This window comes from Larus michahellis, chromosome 2 (genome assembly GCF_964199755.1).
Source record: "Larus michahellis chromosome 2, bLarMic1.1, whole genome shotgun sequence".
NCBI classification, from domain to species: Eukaryota; Metazoa; Chordata; class Aves; order Charadriiformes; family Laridae; genus Larus; species Larus michahellis.
Genome location: NC_133897.1, coordinates 27,939,300 through 27,961,932, shown reverse-complemented (window position 1 = coordinate 27,961,932; position 22,633 = coordinate 27,939,300). Strand labels below are relative to the sequence as shown.

The 22,633-nt window shown below is 39.6% G+C and overlaps 1 protein-coding gene across 8 annotated transcripts in view; it reads right to left on the bottom strand.

The window, feature by feature from the left end:
• Positions 1-22,633, bottom strand: part of PPP1R9A (protein phosphatase 1 regulatory subunit 9A) — a 146,166-nt gene that overhangs the window by 36,314 nt on the left and 87,219 nt on the right. For all 8 annotated transcript variants that reach the window (XM_074574699.1, XM_074574704.1, XM_074574698.1 and 5 more), the window contains exons 5-6: positions 20,590-20,694; positions 5,443-5,578 (exon numbers count right to left, since the gene is read on the bottom strand). In XM_074574699.1, the coding sequence (XP_074430800.1) occupies positions 5,443-5,578; positions 20,590-20,694 (241 nt within the window). The remainder of the gene's footprint in view (positions 1-5,442; positions 5,579-20,589; positions 20,695-22,633) is intronic.

Genomic DNA, 22,633 nt, shown 5'->3' with positions numbered 1-22,633 from the left:
TATTCTACTGGCCTCAGGAGCGAGAGTGTTTGAAGAGAGACGTCAGGCAGCTTAAAATGAACTCAAAGGAAAATCTTGCTTCAGATTGCACATAATAAGTGTCGATGGGCACAGTCATTTTTGTTTCAATTAATGCAAAAAGGAGTCATCAAAGCAAAACACCGCAGTTTGCTCAGGTAAACAAGACAGCAGGATGACACAAACACATCACAGAACACAGAAATAAATGGGATTTTTGCTTTCGTCTTCAAAAGAAAGGGATCCGATCTTATAATCACATGAAACACAAATTACAGGTTCAAAAGAACCAATGTGTACTTTAAGGAAATACATGTCATAAACTACATGAAACATACTTTCCCAGAAAAAATTCTCTCTGCTGACTCTTGATTCACATGAAACTACTAGAAGGTTGTTGAGATCCTGCCCCAGTAAGCTAGAATGGGAAAGTCAGTGTTTTACAAGAAGCAGCAAAGCATGGAAAAGTTATTTTACTTCAAAACAACAAAGCCTTGTAAGGTAACAGTTGTTATTGTAGCTGCTTGAGGTTCCTGGCAATACCTTTTGTTTTCTTAGCTGACAACAACAATAATATTTTTTTACCCAATACTCAATGAACACTTACATGCTCTTGAAGGAAAATCTTGGACTCTTCAGTCTGTATTGACGAGCAAAATTCATCTATGCAAAAGACCTAGTTCTCATTTCAGTAGCACCTAGGGCTTAAGCGTATCCCATCCACAGCAATACCTTCTGATACCAGCCATTCAATTTTGCTGTATGCTATCACAGCGAATAGCACGGAATTACAAACATGAACTGCAATTTCCCACTTTAAAAGGGAAAATGCGTTACTCACATTGTTTAACTGCCTTGTAAATTCTTGAAATGTGCCTAACACTCCCAAGCAGAAAGAAGGAGCAGCAGCACCGCCGGGATAATGGAGCCAGACCTTCCCCAAATCACCATAACAAAGGCTGCATCAAGCGAAATCTTTTGTTTGTGCTGAAACTCTCCCACGATCAGGGAACATCATTTGAAGAGCTATAAAAATAACTCAAGCCCACCTCTTCATTTGATTTTTTAGATGGTTTATGCTTAATTCTTTCAAAAAAGCAAAGAAAAATAGAATGGTATAGTATCAATCATTGCTTTTACAGGAATGCTTCATATTAATCATCTTGGAAAAAACGTATTCACTGAAAGATCTTGTTTAACAAATGTATTCTTTGGGTGTTTGACATTCAAGCACATTGCAACATTTTTCTTTTTGTGTGTGCGTATGCGCGTGCGTGCATGTGTTAAGATTTTCTTCAATGGTTCTAATGTTGCTTTGCCCTCAGAATGTCCTGATAAATGGGAATTAAAAATGAAAAAATATTCAAATGACTATTAGTGATATTAAAACACATTAGAACAGCACTTGCATAAAACTACTTGTCCGTGGCCACAAAGCGAATAGAATTCTGCAGTATGTTATTAATTTCACATCCTGCATCACCATACACAGCCTTCAGGGAACAGCGCATCTGCTTTATGTGACCTGCCATTCACAGAAGAACACGAAGAAGATACTATGTTCAAATCAAAATTCCCAGAACTGGCAGAATTTGACTAAAATGTGCACAGAACACTGTGTTAACACAGGGAAGTCAAAAGGTTTAAGTCAAGGATAGATTCAGGTCATACTTAACACACTAAACAGGGAAATACAAAGTGCCTATTTCAAAGCCTTTGAGTTTTGTTTTCTGACAGGACACAACAAATTAAAAGGGTGTGGGATTTTAGGAAGCTAGACGAACTGGGGATGAGAGCTCTGTGGCAGGCTATCTAGAGTCAGCACCTGAAACAACATACTCTCCCAGCTTTACTGTAATTAGCACAGGCTCACTGGGAAATGCCAACACTGCCTATCCTAAGTAGCACTTGAGAAATAACCGATATTACTGGCTCTGCTTGGCTCATGGGAGCTTAACAACAAATTGTGAGCTGTTGGCACATTTATCCTGCTTGTCTTGCATGGACTACATAGTGGGCATCTCTTTTCTTTTCGTTTTTGTCAGTTCTGCACAAGGTTCTTCCATTTTCATGCAAAGACTTAAATGAAGGAGAGTCTGAAAGCATCCTGCAACCCCGTGACAACCTGCAGCCCATGATAACAGCAGATTTTGAAGTGCAGGGATACAGGGAGTTTATATAGTAAATGATATTTCTTTCAGGATTACTTATATAGTAAATGATGCATCTTTTAAAACGCGACATTGTATTAGTGTGAATCTTCCCCAACAAATAACTGGCATGTAACATTCCTGCAAGGCAATGGAATGAGAAGTTACAGCGGGCTAACAAGTGTCTCTCTAATTTAGCATCTGACTCAAGTCCAGTGCACACTGGCTGGCAGAAGTCAAAATTGTCTCGATAATTCTAATATTTTAAAGAATTCAGATCCTTCTAAAACAGCTAGATGCTGCTTGGGCTATGATGAAGACTGTCCTAAGTTTCAAAAGAGAGCAAATCCAGCCAGCTGGTGGCACAGCAAGATAAAACACCAGGACTCGCGCATGTCTGGCACGCGTTCTCCTCCTGTGATTTGACCAGTTTTACCAAGCACAGTCATGTGCGCTCCAGGACTCAAACACAGATCACTGATTCCTGCTCCGGAAACACGATATGCTATTGCTGTCTTTGTGATGAAGTCTCTGAGGCTCAGAATTTGACAGCCTCCATAGAGGGTTGAATAAAGATCATTTTCTTGTTTATTTATGCAGCATCATAGCTTGAGATCCGTGCTGCCATATTTTAAGAACTGTATGAAAATGAATAGGACAGTTTGACAGCTCTGAGACTGAGCAACTCTTGTATAATCCTGTGCCACCTCAGCCCGAAACTCCTTCGGGGATCCAAATATTCCTGAATTTCATGCAGTCAGAATCACCTTCACTTTGAGGAAATGGACTCGAAAGGGCAGGGTTTTTTCTACGTTTGTGGATACTAATTCAGGCAGTGTAAGCTGAGATTTTCTTGCCCAAAAGATGCCTTGCTTACAAAAGACAAAGAATGCAGGGTTGGCGGTGGTGTCTCACGTATAGCAACATAAACCCAGCCACATTTACCCTAACAGAGAAAGGTGAGCCCAAAGTAGTAATGCTCACATTTGATAGTAAATAGAGCAGAAGTGCTTGTGGTGACCAAAAATGTCTCTGAACTGTGTCTAATGTGCATTAGATCACAGATTCCATGATGTCAATTGCCTGGGAATGGTGCAAGTTCTGCGAGTTTACTCGGATGACATAGTCAGGTGACAAAAAAATAACAAATATTCAGGATTTCTGCAGGTTCCCAATAAAATCTAATCTGGTAAATCTGTTAATTAAGAAAGGTAACATGCCTCACTGCAATGTTAGTAACTACACCCCAGCCATATGTTCTGAGAACAAGGTTTACCACCCACCTCCCACATATATATATGGCATCATGCAGTAAATGGGTAAGACCTTCCAATGATCCCAATGGTTTTGAGAACTGAAGTACTGCACTTGTTCTGAAGCCTACTTTCTTCTCCTTCCAAAAGAGATCTTCGATGATACTCTGGATCTCCCCTGGTAGATGTCTTTTCCTTTCTTCTTCTTTCTGTCCTCACATACTGCATAAAAGTCCCCTTTGCACTGCACGAGCTGATGGCCAAAAAGCACAAGTCATGGTCACAGAAGTGGCCATCATCCTCAATGTAGTGTTTAGATATGAAAAGATGCCCTACATTTGTTCATTACTTCTCCTACCTTGATTTCTCTATCATCCAAAGGTAATACCAATAGAAAACACTTTGTACATTTAGTATTTTTTGTATTCAAAATTTATGTGGGCAACAGGGCTTATTAGCTTGTAACCACTGAATTGCATGAAGGACAAGACACATCACAAAAAGTATCTGATACTTACTCATCCCTGTCATCATTATTGTGCTGAGAAACACTTACATGGTCACCAGTACGAAAGCGTCACTGTCAGCGTCAACACAGCAACAATCCCTACTGAAGGCTGAGGTACTACCAGGATCAGGATTGATCTATACAGTTTTAACGTTTACTTTATTGCCAGGTCTTGAGTTATGACATCTGTGTGGTGCATAAAGGTAGTAAGCAACTCAAACCTTTGAGATTTTTTGCAGGTGGATGCATCCCCTAGGTAAAAGGTGTAATGCATCACTCGCGTAGGTCTGCCTTCCGCCACAAACCCCTCTACATGCAAGCACACAGTGAGAAGGATTTGAACATCAGACATTTAAGACACACCTCTCCTGCCAATATGAAAGCTATGGGACTATGTTTACCATAAAACGATGTCACCCTGACGTCTACAGCATGCTGTGATGAGTTGTGAGAAGCCTCTTGTTCCAAAGGCTAGAGGGAGTTGTCTATTTTTTGGTTTCGAGGAGATGAGAGAGTTCCTTCAAAAAATTAGTCAAGATCTTGAATTTTAATTTTAGACTAAACAGAGGTTAGAATACTTGCATGTTTCTATAGTTTGAGGAGGGAACAGAGAGGACGTGGATTTTCTAACCTTCGTGGTCTCGCACAGGCACACATACATATGCAATGTGATCATACAGACGAGGACACCCTTTATTTATAGGAGTTAAACATGCACCTATGACAGGATTAATTCTAAAACATTTGACATTACCTTAACCCAGCAGCTAATTTAGGGAGCAGTAATTTAGGGGAGCTCTGAAAAAGCTCTCTCATTAATCTTTCCAAGCATATTGGTATTCAGGCATATTAGGAATTTTAGGAGAACGGGAAGAAATTATGGAAAATTTACAGTATAAAGTTGATAGTTTCAAAACCTTTGTATTGGGACGCCAGGCACTAATTGCGAACATCAAGACATGCTTCAGACAAGGTAGATTAATCCTCCATCCTGTGGAGTATCTCTTCACACAGAAACGTGTGGAAGGAGAGGTCTTACCTGGAATTTTCAGAAAATTTCTTAAAGTTCTGATTTAAGAAGAACATCAGCTCTTCTAGGAAAATAAAAAAGGCTAAAACTTCCTCAACCTCCTAGAAGTTAGAAGGTGACTTTTACCAGTTTTCACAAAAAACTAATCTTCCAGTGCACAAGCAAACCTACTTTATAACTTTATTCCCATATTTCAGACAAAGCATACACCTTCAGAGGAAGAGCAATAATTACAGAAGTATTGACTAATTTGATATTTGCTCTTCTGGAACAAAAAAAAATATTTTAAAACCATGCTGAAAAGCTTTTCAGTAACTTCCTTCTTTAAATAAGATTCATCGTCAAAATCTGCAAAGATCACCAGCAGAGGTAATGGAGAGGGACCGAAATTGACTTGTGAGTGACAATTAACAAGCAGGAATTAGGAACAGAAAAGAGAACATTAAAAAACACTGAATAGCGAAATGCTAGATAGTCTGTTACCTCATCATCATCTGCATCGTACTGCGCATAATGCTGCTCCAGCAGCTCTCTCTGGCGGCGTTCTTGTTCTAGAGTCTGGCTGATGAGCTGTGCAACCTCACTCACTTGTCCCGGCTTTTCTCGTCCAATTACAAACCTATACAAAACATTAGTGAAAAAATATTACTCCTTGCCAAAGTTGCAAGGTTGTTTTGCCAAAGTTCTTGATTTTCAGCCATGTCTTGTATAGAGGGTACCTGCCTTCTCTGAAGACACATGGCTGTGATTGTTTTAAATGTGTTCTGTGGACGACATTTGCCATAAGGACGACGTGTGCAAGACCAGGAGTGATCAGACCATGACAGTACTCACAGGAGGGGGAAAGAAGAAGTGACCACTAAAGCCTTTACTCCAAATTTCAGTAAAAAAGATTCTCTGAGTTTGAACTTTAGGGACACTAACCTACAGCGGGGCAATTTTTGAAAAATGTATCGTCGCTTCCACTCCCTTTAGAGCCCAGAAGCCTACAGAAGACCAGATGCACAGTAACAGCACAGACATACTTTTGGCAGCTCACAGTGAAAGGAACACGCACTGGAGTAGCTTCTTTCTCCATCTTGACTTCGAAGGTATTTCTAAGCTTTTATATTTGCCTTTCTCCTGTCTATAACAGAGAATCTATTTGCACATTTTTAAATCTGACAGACGCTATTTCCCTAATTTTAAGCGGCATTTACATCTTTCATTTATTTCATGATCTCCTGTTGCTAAGGAGCATTTTTCTCTACTGTTAGCTATCGCTGAATACTGGGAGCACGTTTCTTTGGCTTAACAAAAGACAAGGGAAGTGCCTCTTTCTTGGTTGAGACTTACAAGACTGCATCCTGATCTTGCTTTCAGCAGTTGAAATTCAGAATTGATTCGGATTGTAACACTTCTTTTTCAGCACAGTGGCATAACCATAATTAGGTATTTTGCTATCTATAGTATTAATGATAAAAACCCATTATACAGTACCAAAACTGTAAACTACTGAACAAAAGCACAATTTAAAGATGTCAAGCTGAAGGAATATTTTCTTAGCACGCTAGAGAGACAATTAGGTAATTACAGGTGAAAAAAGTATTATGCAGAGCTGAAAAGCACGATGAGGTGACACTAAGATACTGCATATGGCAAATTATTTGTTTCCACAATATTTGGCTGAAATGATTAATTCAATTTACTATTGGAATGAGAAGCAGAAATGTGCATTATATCCCATGTAAGAAAATGATTTTCATTAGTACTGCCTACACTGTTAAAGTCATTTGGGATTTGGCATCCATGCGTAAGCCAACTTCCCATGAGTGGCTGACCCTGAATCCATTTCCTGTGCCAAACAATTTGTCAGGCTCTATGAAGTCAGGCACTATAGAAAGAAATACAATTTGGAGATTATTTCAACATCATCAAAATATCCAAGTCAATAATTACTTCCAAAAGGATAAGGAAGGTGAGAATGAGTGAATTCATTTGAAATAACGATACAGGGCGCTCTGAAAATAATTCAGAAGACAGTGTCTTAGTGTAAAAACACTAATAGAAAATACAGCAGAAACTAGAACAAAACCAAGGAAATAGCATCAGCATTTTAATCCTGATCAAAACAGATCACAGTCTGGCACTCATATTCTACAATTACGAAATATGACATTGCTTCTCAGTAATGATAAAGACCTTGGGCTGAAAGAAAAAGAATGTTTCTTCGTGGCCCCTATACATACTTCATCTGTTCTGCATACTGACTCATAGTCGGATCCTGTTTCCTCTGAATTTTACTTTTACAGCCAAGTATTATGAAGACTAAACCAGCCATGTTTTCAGTCTCAGTTGGGAGGAAGAAGGAACTTTTGATATTACTACATGAAGTAAAAAAAGATTCAGCCCAGATTTGTTATGTATTTGTCCCCTCAGCGTAAAACCAAATTAAAAGACAATATGCAAAAAAACCCTCCACTTGTATTTTAAAAAAACACCTTAAGCAACATTATGCTCTGGCATGGGGGTTTGACTAAATGATCTCCAGAGCTCCCTTCCAACCCCTATGATTCTGTGATTCTGTATTATTTATACACAGTAGAGAGAACATCACATTTGTAAACACATGAGGGAGATCACCAATGTGGTTAATTACAGAACCACACAAAGCGATGCAAATATTCCCCCCTGCCCTCTGACTGACAATTCACCTCCCTCAGAAAATATGATCCTTGAAAACACCTAGAACAGACAATATATTTAATGCACCTGAACTCTGATAACTCCTGGTTGTTTAGGAGTGGTTTTGACACACTAGACTGCACTGCAAGAATATTTTCATACAGACAAGCAAGTTTAGGTAGGAAGTAAATATGTTAAAGCTTTTTAATTGAATTTTTCTTCTCCCGACAAAGCTACTCAAGAGTTTATAGTGATGTGATTTTCAAGGCTTGAATCATATGTCAAAGCAATATTCCTCAATGATACCTGAAGCTATTGGATGATACACGAATAAAAGCCTCAAAGCAATTACAAAGTATAAAGAAAATGTTTTCCAAAATAGAAATAAGCAAGGAATGTTTTATTTTCCTACAATTTACTGCTGTAAAGTGAGGTTTTTCTAAAGTGGCTGAAAATAAGTATTTAGAAGTAGTCAATCTATGATTGATGTCGGTTGTAGATATAGAATTGTAAATTTGTAGAATGGAACATTATGTTGCCAACAATTACAGTCTCTACAAACTGAACCAAACCTTTTGCCGTGTTACATTCCGTGACATTAAGAATATGAATCTAAATAATTCTGTTTAACTTGCAATTAAAATAAACCACAAATTATAAATTTACAATTTAAAGAGAGACGAATAAATATTTCTCTCTTACAAAACCATAAAGCAGAGGCAGTTATTAAAATGCTAAGCGTGAATTAGATCTTTACATCTATAATGGCTTTAAATACAAGAACTATCATAATCTGAAGTGTTTAAATACGAAAAAGAGACATAAGGTTGTGATTCACTGACCAGAAAATTAGTCACCGAACCATAATATGCACACTTCAACAAAGTGGCTAATTATGTATTTCACATCAATCTGGCTCACCGAAATTAAGCACATGCATTTCAGACTTGATTAATTAGTCTCAAGGGCCAAAAGTATTATAACAAAGAACTATAAATTCTATCAGTGATAATATATTTAAGAAGCTGGTTATGTTTCTGGATATGAGACAAATGAGGGTTTTAAAGCCTTTAAACCTCATCACAATAATAAACTATTAAAGCCAGCAACTGCAAAATAAAACCCAGTGAATCTGTAAAGCTGTACTACAGGCCGTCACTGGACTAAATCTCAGGCCATTACTGATTATTTCTGATGTCCACAAAAAAGAAAGAGAGAGGAGAGAACACCACAGAGAACGAGGGCATGCACGGACCGTGATATTCACAGTTACACACTATCTAGCTGAATCACCAGCTGGGAAATACTCCCTTTGGTTGTGGTTAAAATTAACAGGGACAGAGCTAGGAATATAAATAATGTTTGACTCTTATCTTCAATTGAAGAAGATCTAAAGACTACAATACCTGAAGAAATTGAAAATTAAACTACAGTAATGGTGGTTAAGAAAAGTATTCTACTGAAATTGGCAACAACTCCTACATCTCCTGCAATCCAGTCATGATTTAATGATTTTAAAGTACACCTGATGTATAGCTTTCTGCATATTTCCAGCTTTTGTTAAATGAGAATCTGCAGAACTGTCCTTCTTGAGATAACAAAAAATAATTTATTGATTTTTTTTTACCAGCCAGGGGAAACAGAAACATTATTATAAGAATTAATTTAATTAAGAAGCATTTCCATTTCGAAAAGAACCTTGGTACTAGAAAAATGTGTGCAGGCACCAACTCTTTGACACAAAACTGAAGTTCCGCAACATGGATTTTTAGTGATTTATTCTCAGTGAATGATTTATCTTAAAGATTCAGTAGGCATTAAATGCTCAGTTAAAAGTAATTTAGCACGGGTTACTTAAATTCAACAAAAATCAAGTAAGAATATAGCACACTCCTTCTAAGGAATAAAGAATGGGGGTTTTTTGCTGCAACAGCATTCACAGTTCTTTTCTTCTATGCTTTCCTAAAACATAGTTCAGTCAATCAAAAATGTACAATAAAGTTCATTGTATTTGGGGGAGTTTTACAGATGGTTTTTAATAATGGTTTTCCTCTGAGCTTTAAAGCATAAAGCTGCTTCTGCTACCATTTATCTAATTTATTTCAAGATGTCTTCAATTACCTACTCGGGCTGCTTCCATTAGGATAATAGCCATATAATTAATCCAAAGTGCTAAAAGTGGTGTGAACCCCTTAAGGCGGCAGTTTTATTTAGTCACAGGTTTTCATGAACAAGATCAAGCTCTCTTAAAAGACGGCAGCCTCAAATGCAGAGGTCACTCACTGGACGTAAGGAATTCACAAGCTACGAGGTTCCACTACGTTTCCTCAGATAAAATGACCCAAAACACAGGAGTCATAAAGACTCTTTGAGTGACTGAATAATTTAGTTTGGGAGGGAGTTCTGGTCCATCCTAACTCCCCTCAATTCAAAGCAGGGCCAACTTTTTCATGGCCTTGATCAATTTTGAATCTAACGATGGGATGTAACCTGTTCTGATGTTTGAGAAACCTTACAGTATGTTTTTCTCTGGTGAAAATATATAGTTATAATTTCCCTTGCTGCAGCTTCTGTTCACTGCCTGTTATCTTGTCACTGTACAGAGAGTACAAAGAATGCGGGTTCACCCTTTCTACCTCCTTGAAGGGAGCTAAGACAGCAGTAAGATGCCTGCCATCCCGTTCTTCTTTTCTTCGGACTGAAGATGTTCTCTCCACCTCTTCCCAGGGTGTTTCCCGCACAGCTGCTCTCTAGCTCACCGTGTCACACAGGGCTACGCTGCTCCAGATGCCGGACTCACATCTGCCCTTGCTTTATAAGGTTTCTGCCAGCTCATTTCTCCAGCCTGTTGAGGTCCCTCTGAATAGCAGCCCTGTCTGTTATCCTATCAAACCTCATCTGCAAGCTTGCTAATGGTGCCTTCTGTCTTATGTCTGTAAATCCACCCAGCCCTCCCTTGCGCCACAGACAAGCGTGCGCAGAGTAAGCTTTAAAGCTATTAGCTGCAACCAAGAGGAACTGAGGGTGATTGGTAGAAGGAAGTAAACAAGGTTTGCCTGGAGATTAGTGATGGCAGTGACCCAAAACTAACACAAACAAGTGAACAATTCTGCCTGGAGACGAGCACCCAAAGTAACACGAGGAAGTAACCACTGTCAGTAGATGAAAGGGACAACAACTGAACGGAGTTATCTAAGGTCATGTAAGAAACACCTGACAGGGCAACCCATGTAATGCCTAGTGCAGGATGTAAAGCCAGCACAGAAAAGCAAACTTTGGGGAAAAGCCTACAAAGACCCTGGAGACAGAGCTGCCAGTAAGCTCAACTATCGTGCAGAAGTTCTGTAGCCTCCATCCTTGTCCCCAGACCCAGGATGAAGTAAGCTACATTCTGCACCCTGAATTTGACGACAGAAGAGCAGGACTCCAACTTATCAGTGACTTGAGCCAACACGGGTGTCCTTTTGCCCCGTCAGCAGTCAGGACAGGCGCACGGGAACATGACTTCCGCGGTGTGGCTGTGGCATGAGCTGTAGGTAACTCACTAACGATAATGAGCCAGCAATGAGATGTGTGCGTAGTGCATGCTGTGTGACTTGCTGTCATCATTGCTGAAGTAGTGGTTTGGTTAGTATTATTTTTTTATTCATTTTTTAAATTATTTTTTAAAAAATGTATCTTAGTGATTAAGTATTTGAATTAAACAAGGGTTCATTTATTTCACTTGCATAACCATACTCATCTGACTGAGCGACTGTCACAGCACACCATGACAAAGTCTGGCATATGGTGCATGGGCAGCAGGCACTAAAGGTATCGAGAGCTGTATATGAATCCTTGCACTCCAGTGCCATTGCTGCCTTGAGGCAAATTGTTGGAGAATGCAGGAAATCTGAAGATGTCCCTGCAACAATATCCAGGTCATTAGCCAATCTGTGGGAAAACTGAGGCACCACAGACATTAATTTATCTCAGACTTTTTCTGTATCCTTTGCAACAAGGTCTCCTGCCCCACTAAGCAGCAGGCCTGGCTCCATGGAGGAGGGGAGACCAGTATATGTTGCTTAAATTGACTTTTGCAAGACTTTTGGCATGGCCTCCTCTAGCATCCTTATATCCTCAAAGATCAAGCAGGTCTCCTGTGCTTTTCTATCCTTCAAGGTAGTAGTTACATAGAATCCTGCCAAGCAGATCCCTGAAAAAGCCAAAATTTGCTCCCCTGCAGTCCAGGGTTGTAATGCTAATGTTCATCTTAATTCCTCTCCAGTTTTTAAACTTCACCATTTCATGGTTAATGCTCCTAAAGCTGCCATCAGCGTTCACTGAAGAAGTGACCAGTTCCAAAATGGTCACAAACCTGTCTGTAAATAACAGATTTAGCAGACTGCTTCCCTTAGTTGGTTCATTGAACACTTCTGTCAATAAGTGATTTTTGACACATTCCAAAAATCTCCTGGGTTACTTGCACCAACCCATGTTACCCTTCCAGTAGATGCTGGAGCACTGTAAGTCCCCTGTAGGTCCCTAACCAAAACCTCTGAACTCGCTTGTCACTTGTTCCAAAACAAGGAACAAGGACTAGGTCACCCTCCCTCCCAACTTGATTATGAGACCTGTTGGCAAAAATGTTCTTGCCCCACTTTGTCTGGTGGATCCTGTCTCTCCCCAGCATTTTTCATTCCTCCAAGAAGGTCCATAAAAGCCAATGCCTCCCCTGCAACATCAGCTGCACAACCAAGGGCCGTCCTGCATCCAATCCTACCTGAGTGGTATAATCAAGAAGAATACCTCTTATGCCCTTCCACCCTAGCCCTCAGAGCCCTGTGACATACTCGAGGTCTTCCTCAGCAGTATCAATGGTGCTGGTGGACGAGCAGCAAAGTAATAGCGTAAGTGAGAGAAAAGCCTCAGCAGTCTCTCCACAGCATCTTGGATACAAGCCCCTGATAAGCTCTGCTACTGTCAACACTAAATGGATATTGAGTCAGATGATTAGGAAGTCATGTAAAAAACCCCCACACCAATATTAATGCACTTAGATTAATTATTCCCACAGAAATAAATTCTGGTCTAGGTCCTCACTGACACATTAGCTTTACTCAAGAGTACTTCAAAATCAGCCAAGGGATTCAATGTTTTGGCACTTCTCCTGCTTCTGGTCCTTACATTGCTCTGCTCTTCTGAGAACGCGGGTAGACAATCTCTTCCATCTATTCCAGACAGCCTGACAGAATCCCAACGCAATGCTTGAATAAAAGGTTTCCTTGAATACATGATGACCATTTCATCAGCATTCTCTGTAGTACCATCCAATTCTTATGGGAATGGCCAGCTCAAAGAAACACATTTGTAAATCTATGCTTTAACATACCTGAATGCAAGTGAAGCACATACGTCAGCTCTGTTCAAAAGGTACAAGTGTTACCTGGGAATATTTCTAAAACCTGACTGCATTTTGAAGTGGGATCTACCTTCCTTCACCCTCACACTTGCTGGCATTCATGGGAAGGAAACCCAGGAAGAAAATACAGATGGGTCACAAGTAAGCTGCTGAGGTCAGATCATGTTCTTAATCTGGACGATTAGATGATCCAGATTGTAGGCAAGATGGACCACCCTCATAGCACGGTCCAGGGGCAGCTAAATGCTCCTACAGCACCCCCCCTGTGGGTTGGTGAGTTATCCTGCAAGGATGAATGGTGGGTATTTCTGCCCAGCTGTCACAATGTTGTATCACATTAGTCACCATCACATTTTGGATGCACCGAAACTGGGTGGGAGCTTCCACAACATAGTATCTTGAAGTTTGAAAGAGTAAAAAAATTAGCTAAATAAACATTTATGATGATATTTCAGTTGCAGGGGTAGGAACTTATGTTTAGATCCAACCAACTTGAGGATGAAGTGATTCAAAACCTGTCATGTTGTTCCTGTTTCCAGGAAAGGAACAAAAAGCCATTCCTAATGAAATCCAGCCCCGTTGAATCTTATTAATTCATGTTACACTTAATTTTAAAAATAATGCCCTAGATATCTAGCAAAATGGTATACAATTCAGCCAAAATCTTTTAAACATAGATTTCTTTATCTATTTCACACTCAAAACATATAATTTCCTGTCCAAATGTGCAAATATTTCAAGAAATCACTTGCCATAAAATTCAAATTAGCAAGATCTCAGGACACAGGGCCTATGTTTATTCCAGTAAATTAAACAGCACCAGGGAACGCTCCCAAGCACTAGTAATTGATCATCTACACTATTAAATCACTGAAATGGTCTCTGGAACAGTTTGGCCCAAGTTAACTAATATTGTACCAAATAATACTCAGACAGAGTCTAGGAGGCAGCAAAGGCTGGGAGTTAGCTTGGATTTTTCCAACGGACAGTTTGGATACGTCGACCCTGCTCTGAAGGGTAAGAAAGTGTAACGGAACGAGCACTGAGCCCTCTGGTGCCAGCTGGCCTCAGCACCGACGAACGGTCCGAGGCGCAGCCAAGGAATATAAACCAGCAAAGCACTGGTGAGCGCAGCCTTACCTCACCGGTGCTAAAGGGTCACAGTGCTCAGGAGTAATTCTTCACATTACGTTCAGCACACTACTCCTGGTAGTCTTACAGAATGACTATCGGCTCTTGTAGGAGTTCTTTTCAGAGACCAGAAAGAAGAAACCAGCTTACACTACCTAATCTTTAGTATAACCATAGTGGAATGAACAGGAGAAATTCACACTATTTTGGTGGAAGGCACCACGAATTTTGTTTCGGGCTGGTCCATGATTGAGGTTTATCAAAGAAGCAGAATGTGCACCAAGCACACCTGGCTTCTTGAGCAGCCCTTCATAAAGTCCCAGCTTGGCAATCAGCACTGCAGAGCAAAGGGCTTTTCTTTCCACTTCTTTTTCTCTCCTTGGCTCCAGCACTTGGATTCAAGGAATAAGAAACAGACAAGGAAAGGAAGAACAAAACCATCCCCCCCAGCCAGGAAAAAAGGCAACACAATCCAGCTCTCTGAATCAGACACGGAAGATGGTGCATCTTGCTTTTGGCTTCTGCCTCATTACTCAGGACTCATTACTAGGAAGAAGTAGAAATCTCTCCTGCCTCTTCCACAACATGGATCTGCAGGATGGAGAATGCCTGCAGATGTTCAAAGGCACAGTTGTTTCATAGGGCTGGAGCACAGGTTGGGAGAAAAGAAAGAGAAGGAGAAAAACTGCACACGCAGGTGCACTGGAAGAAGAGAAGATGATTATCTAGGGGAAGGAGTCACAAAAATAAAGCAGTGCTGTGCACTGTTACTGTGAGCAAACGGTGTTCCCACTGGGACACGCCGCTGCTGGCTAGATCCTGCGGTTGACTTCATCTGTCCTCTATACTGTCTTAGCGCTTGCATAGACACGACCATATAAATTACCTTTCCAGATGTTGTGATGTTAAACAAAACTAACATCAGGCATGCAAATGCTGTTTTCTGAGACAGTATATTTTCCAGAAAAAAAAACACAAAACAGCTCAAGATGGAGTGAGGAATTAGCTGAAGAAGGAATAAATGACACATCAAGTTGGTGTTAATTAAGAAGCAAATATTTTCACTTCTTGCCCTTTAACTGCTCCTTGTATAGAGCTATCGAAAAAAAAAAGTAAAAACTTCATTTTTGCCTGAAAGATTGCATCTGCAGTACAGTAAGAGAAAGAAATTAGACTGTGAACTGGGAGTGGGAGTTGAGACAAACCCCTGCTTTGAATTAAAATCGTCCAGATAAGAAAAAACACAGAATGCTAATAAATGATTCTTTATTAGAACAGAGAATAGTTAATAGTGGAAAGCCCCAGGGTTTAACAGTTACACTGCTATTGTTAGAACCTACTCTTCAATGATCTGGAAGATTAATTAAACATGGCAAAATTTGCTGACTAATTATTTAGATTCTTAATTAAGATGGGAAGATTCTGCAGCATTTCAGCAGAATTTAATTAAATAAAAACTGGTAAACTCACCGGTAGGTTAGAATTAATACAATTACTTTCAAGGTGGTGCAAATCATGAGAAATCAAACAGGTTTTGCACAGGTTCTATGTGGTTCCCTGAAAACTCAAGAATTGACTCAGAAAGCACCATGAGAGCATCCGCTCAGTGCCTAGCAACACTTGGGAAAGCTGAGAAAATGCTTAGTCACATTCAGACGACAGGATACGGAAGGAGGACACGGAATTCAAAATTCGCCTCCCCAGTAAAACACTGAATCTGGTTAACTTCCTTAAAAGAAACCTTTCAGAGGAAAGCAATAATGATAAAAGCATACAAGCAGCAATTGAAAGACTGAGATTTTCCAATGACTCTCTCTCATCCAAGACCCCTTCTACTCATCAACACAGGAAATCTTCCTCCTTTCCTGCGACCCTGCGCTACCCAGAGCTGCGTGGGCACGGATCTTTGTACCCAGCGAGGCAGAGTAGTGCAGTCCCCACTGAAAGCTCCCATATTTGTCCTAGGACGGACAGAGATTAGGTGAGTATGGTAAAAGGATAAAGTAAAAGAATGTAATCTTTGTAAAAGAAAAAATAAAATTTCCTGGAGGTATACAACTCTTCAAGTGAGCTTTCTCTGGTGAAGACATTAGGGTCCCCTAGCACCCTTTCAGTACGATAAAGAGGAAAGAGTGGGGTCACACACACCCTCAACATCCCCCAAGCAACTTCAAAGAAAGAACTTCATGTCTGCTACTCAGCACCACGCTCTATGAGACTGCAAGCCATGAGGCAGAATAACCTAGGAGAAGCTCCATGACAGGACAAGATTCCCACTATCAAGCTGCCGTCTTAACCTATCTTTTATGACTGTAGGCACTCGCAAACCTCAAGTTGATGGATTACATACTAAATGCGGTCAGAAGAAGCACAGAACAATTAGTGATATTAGTCTGGCGCTGCCCTCGGACTGATCCATTAACCTTAGGGCAGGGGCGACACTCAACAAAATTGAAAACACCACCCATTTTGATGGAAAATCTCTCCTGTATATAATCAAATTCTGAAATTCACTAACAGGAGATATTAGTAAACCAAATAGTTAAGCAAAATTATAAAGAAGACTTGATGTTTACATCAATTGAAATAGCATTCATAGTTGTATTTGCCAGATGAGAGTCACGAGGACATTAATTCTCATCCCTAAAAACAGAAGCTGATTGCCAGCTGGGATTATGAAAGAATTCCCTCTCCTTCCTTTCTCTCATAGGCTACCAGAGTACATCTGGTGGGTGCTGATTATCTTCACATAAAACATTGAAAGAAAGAATAATTAAATTTATTATTGGAGAAGATAAATTGCTTGGGTCAATGATCTTCCATTATGGTATGACAACTCTTCTGAATAGTCCAATACTTCAATCAATGGATAAAATAATCATAAATGCTTATATTTACTCGTCTTTTCCTCTCTCTCACCCTCATCTAGAACAGTTCAAAAGGTAAAAGCCATGTCTTCATTTTCCCTGATTTCTTACTGTGTCAGCTACAGACAGTCTGGATATATTTTTCTAGCAGAAAGATCACAAAAATCTATTCTAGGTCAACGACTTCCACTGTCAGGATCATTCAAAGTGTTCAGAAGGCTCAAAGGAGAAAAAAAATCACTAAGTATTTGTATTATGCAAGCTCCCTGAAGAGGTGCTGCCTGCATTTATTGCAAAGAATTAAAAAGTAGCTTTAATGTCATTCTGCTCTTGAATGTCCTTTCTTTGCAACTGATCTCACATAATAAATCCTGCTACAAAAACTAGCGTGCGCTTTGACTAGATGAAGGACAAAATGACTGTGTATCTGTAATGTTGTGGGTTATAAAAGTGAAATAATGCCAGTGAAATGTACACAGATCTCTGTGTGTACAAGACATCGGGCAGAAGAAAGGTACACACACTTTATGTTATAATCACAAGGATAACTAGGCTTATTAAAGCAATTACATAAAATCCATTAAACTGACACTGTTAAATAGCAGACGTGCGAGTAAATATGTATGTGATTTTTCCTGTGGAAGGATTCGTGAAGTTGCCTGGCCTTGAATTAGGCGGGATGTGCGACTGTACATTGCCTGTGCGCTTGTAGTTCAGCTGGGACACCCGCCGCGGGAACGTCAGAAGGTATTTATATAGCAGCAGCCTTCTCCACTGCTCCTGCCTCCCGCCGTGACACGGAGCGTTAATGGCAGCTGCCACGGGGACGGTGCACTCAAAGGTCAGCAGCATCACTCCCTGCACGGCCAACAGGCAGGAGCTGACGGCTGGCGGCAAGAGAGGGATTTTGCCACAGAAGATCCTCTTACGTTGTCCCTAAGGTTCTGGAGCAGTTCAGGTGCAGAGGTGAGCGGTGTCTGCCAAACAGGGTGGAGACAAGGGATTTCTCAATCCCAGCTCTAACACAGGTGTAACTGGGAAAGAGAATCTGTCAGAAAAGAATTGTTCTCTCCACAGAACAAGCAGCAGGCAGGGCCCTTGTGTCATACGGGAAAGGAAAAACAGTCAGCAAGACAAAAACACGGCATTTTCTTTCATATCTAAACTCATCAATATTAGCTCTCGCTTACTTTACAAGCAAACGTTTAAACCTACAGTAAAGCCAAAACATCAAGCATCCTGAAATCTCTATCTCTTTTCTAAAAGAAAAAGCTTTCTGGAACCACTTCTGATTTTGAGTAGCTAAAACCAGTCCAGCTCGCCAGCGCCCGTGCAGCGTCGGTCAGCTCAAGGGTCCAGGACCTGACCAGGAGCTGGGCAGGAGCTGTGCCACGTCAAGCCACGCTCCCAGCTTACCATAAACCAGGAAAAAACCCATGCATTTCTCAGCTGGCCTGTGTAAAGCAGAAGAGTAGTCTTTTGGAGCTTTTTTTTTTCCATGAAGTTTTAAATGAAGCAAAAATAGGAGGAGTTGCACCAAATTCTATCCATACCTTTCTCCTAATTAGAATATACATTATTAAGAGGCTGCCAACCACACAGTATGGCAGTGTGCATGTAGATAATTATACATCTGTTTTATTTAATAACATTATTTTATAGTATAATTCATATTGTAATTTACGGTTAACTTTATTTTTAATTTAATATTTTTATGAATTTTTTAATCTAGTTGTGACACTAATGCACTGGGTCATTTTTCTTGTGAAAGCTCAGTATCTTAAGCTTACTTACAAGGAAAAATGTAGAAGCTCACACATGTCTCCTTGATAAATGAGACCTGTCAGAAGCCAATGATCCCTGTGCAGAGGATACATAGTACGCTTGACAATGTGAGCTCAACAACAATGAAGAAATACTTTTTACAGTCCACTATTTTATGACAAAAGGGTCTAGATTGCAACCAGTCTGACTGTAATTTACTTCCCGAGAGAAGATTCTGGGAGCATTCTGTGTGAAAACCATTTTATGTTTCTTCCTTCCTCCAAGCCCATTATTGCTCCGTGGAACCAAGTACTCTATTCTGTAACTTATGCCATACTAATTACGTGAACTAAGTTGATTATAAATGTATATAATACATATGTTTGATGTACTTTTTTTTAAACTAAAACACGAAACACAAAATATACATAGCATTTGCTTTGTGTACCAAAACACAGAAAGACATTATTCTCTGTCAAAAGGATTTTATGTTCGAAGGTCCCAGCTCTGCAGAAAATCTAATAAAGTATTATACTCATTTTTATAGTCAACTCAGTAGGAACACTCCCAGCACGTGTGAGTCTTTGCAGATTTAAGACTGATGTAGCTAAAACTGTAAATGTTATATAAAAATACATCCACCTGTAATTACACTACAATTTCTAATAATTTTTTTCCTAAATAACCTCTTTCAAATAAAACCTTGATCAACCACCCCCAAGATTCTCTGCGTAATCCACATCCCAACATTATTCCTTAGTGTCGTGAGGGAACAGCGACGGAATTAGTGCGGAAACGTGCACGCCAGCATATAACACCACTGTCTGAGGGGGACTGAATATATTACCACCAGTCGTTCAGTCACAGTTCAAAAGAAGTCAGCCCCAAACTCATTAATTAAAGAATTCAGCTGCACTCACTAGAGAGGATTTTGAGAGAGAACCAAAGAGCGACTACAGAATGGCTGTTGCTTTGCAATACGCCAGAGATATTCTTGGATTTATTTTGTAGAGTTAAATCTTTGCTGAACTTAAAAAGCTATTAAACAGAAAAGCTATCTGACTGAACAGGTTTTTAAATGGCAAAACAGTTCATTTCTAGGGAAATATGTTCTTATTAATTTACAGACATTTCACAACCTTGTATCTACATTAGTTTAGAATTTTACTTGCAGTGTATGTTACATTTTCAACCTATTCATTACTTTATGGATTTTTACAGGGATGCCTTCCAATGAACCGCAGCATAGAACAGACAGACACCCAGAGATGGTGCCGGGACTCAGGTAGCTCACTGAATTAATACCGGGGTGTTACTCTCCTCAATTGGGAAGCTGTTAACGTTACTGCATCCAGCCCTTTCTTCTCCTCTGTGCTGAGGTGCATCCGTGCACACCGGAGTGCTCACTGCCTTACTCCTCCAGCCCTGGGGCAGTAACGTGGCCAGTCGCACCAGTGGAAGAGCAGGGAGGTGATCAGTGGCCGCCCAGTTTCCATCTTACCAATCCCCATGACCTTCGTCATTTCAGCTAAGAGAAACAGTTTTGAGTCCACAGAGATCTAGACCAGTGAATTGTCCTCTTCTATGTCCATTTTCAGCTTTATTCAGTGATGATATTTTAAAAATTTAAGCCAGAACAAAAATCTGTAATACCACAGCTCATCCCTGTCTTGGGATAAAAGCAGAGAAGATACAAAAAGGATAAAAAACTCTGATTCCACATGGGCGTACTGACGCTCCTGTGAAATAAACCAGCTAATCTTAAGTTTTCAAACACAATTTTTTTTCTTCTAAAATACTCACCTGACTTTCCCTTTGGTGTTTCTAAGAACAGTTGCAGCAAAATTTTGCGTAACACCAACCAGACTGATGCCATCAACTTCCACAATTTGGTCGTTCACTTGGATCCTTTCAGGGAAAAACCAGAAATATATTAATAATTCTTGGTTAATTTTCAGGAAAATTTAGCATATAAGAGATCTTTTTAGTTTGATATTAAATAAAGACTTTAAATAAAAACTCAGTCATAAAATGATTGAGGTAAATATGAAAAATGCATCATTCCTTGCACGCAGACATCTCATAAATCCAGCTTCAAAGTTACTATTACAATTATTAGCATCAATCATCCAGTCACTTTCCTTGCATATAAATACAGCAACACAAACTCTCGAATTCGTCATATGAGTTAAATTAAAGAAGATACTTGAACAGTTCTTCTATCATTCTTTCCTAAGCCAATCTTGAAAAACAGCATAAGACATAGCTCTGGTATTTCAGGCTAATGGGAAAAAAATGCAATATTTAACTAAAACAACCTGCTCATCTGCGGAGAAAAAGAGCTTGTGCTCCAGTCTTAATTGTGACCTACTCTCTTAAAATATTTCATCTAACTTGCTCCAAAAAGCTGAATTCCCAGTGTAAGTGTGATCCTGCTGCACACAATAAGACGACCTCAGGCTGTTTTAATGAGGACTCCCTCTTTGAAACCAAACACCCATTTACAGTCGATACACTGTTCGATGCAGGAAAAGTTGGGCGGAATAAAAAACACGCTGCTTTTATCTGAAGCAAGCACTGCTATGAAATCCCTAGAGCAGGCATTGGACGCATCTGGATTACAAATGCTTGGAACTAGGGCTACTATACTAAAATGTCCTCTAGAAATGCACAAACTCCTACAGTTTCAAAAATTTTAAAAAAAACCAAACACATTCAGAACTACTCAAAGGGAGCAATTTTCAAGTATTTACATGGATTCTACTGATCCAAACAATACAGCTTACAAAGGAACCAAGAAACTGCTATGAAAATTATATGAAAATACCTAAAATAAGGTATTTAACAGGATATCTTAGTGATAAGACTTCTTTTCAAAGAACAACAGAGGCTTCAAAAGAGGGCTGAAGCATTTTGACTTGGAGCACTGATTTCTCTGTCAAATCCGAGGCAATGTTTTGTAGTTCTAGAGTGTTCAAGCAGTATCTTCAGTTCTTTGGACTCCACTGATGAGTAAGAAATACAAGATTTATTCTTTGGCAGCCTCACACCACAGAATGTCCCTGTGTTCTGGGCAGGATCTCCCTTCTGTATATAAGAAACCTTGAAAGAATGATCTTCACAACAGCCTATAAACTCATGCCTTGAAAATCATAGCAGGCATTTTAATCTCAGAATTTTATTTCAATTTACACTGATGCATTTAATAAATACACCAACTGTGTTAATATTTATTGTATTTAGATACTGTAAAAATTAATTATTTTTTTTTCACTTTAGCAAACATGAGGTGCAGTCAGATGGCCACAGGAGTTCCAAGAAAAGAAGTTTAAGTTGGTGCCCATTGAGTGGGAAGCTGTCAGCCTCTTGGCTGAAAGTTAAATAGTGGAAGAACGGATTCCTTTTTGACGGCAGTTACCTACAACACTTTACACACTTCGCTATGCAGTGGCCTCACAGTGTTCATACGGATACGGAGTTAGAGTATTTCAGGTGATGAAACATCATGTTAGAGAACTGTTGCCTGCAACTGCATAAGTTGCTCTGTCTTGATCTACTGCAGTTGAGTCTGATTCCATTTGTCCTTCAGGCATATTTTGTATCTCCTTCTTCTTAGTTTGTAGAACTCCTAAATTCATTTCCAACTCTTAATTTTACGGCCATTGTTCTCCAAACTTCCTCTCTTTCTATACATACATATATTTTAATTATATATAAACACAGACACGTATCAAATAACATACAATTAACATAATTGTTATTCAAATTATATAATTACATGTAATTAAAAAAGAAGTTTCCTGTCTTTTGCCATGTACATTCTATACTCTCACAGCCATATTCTCCT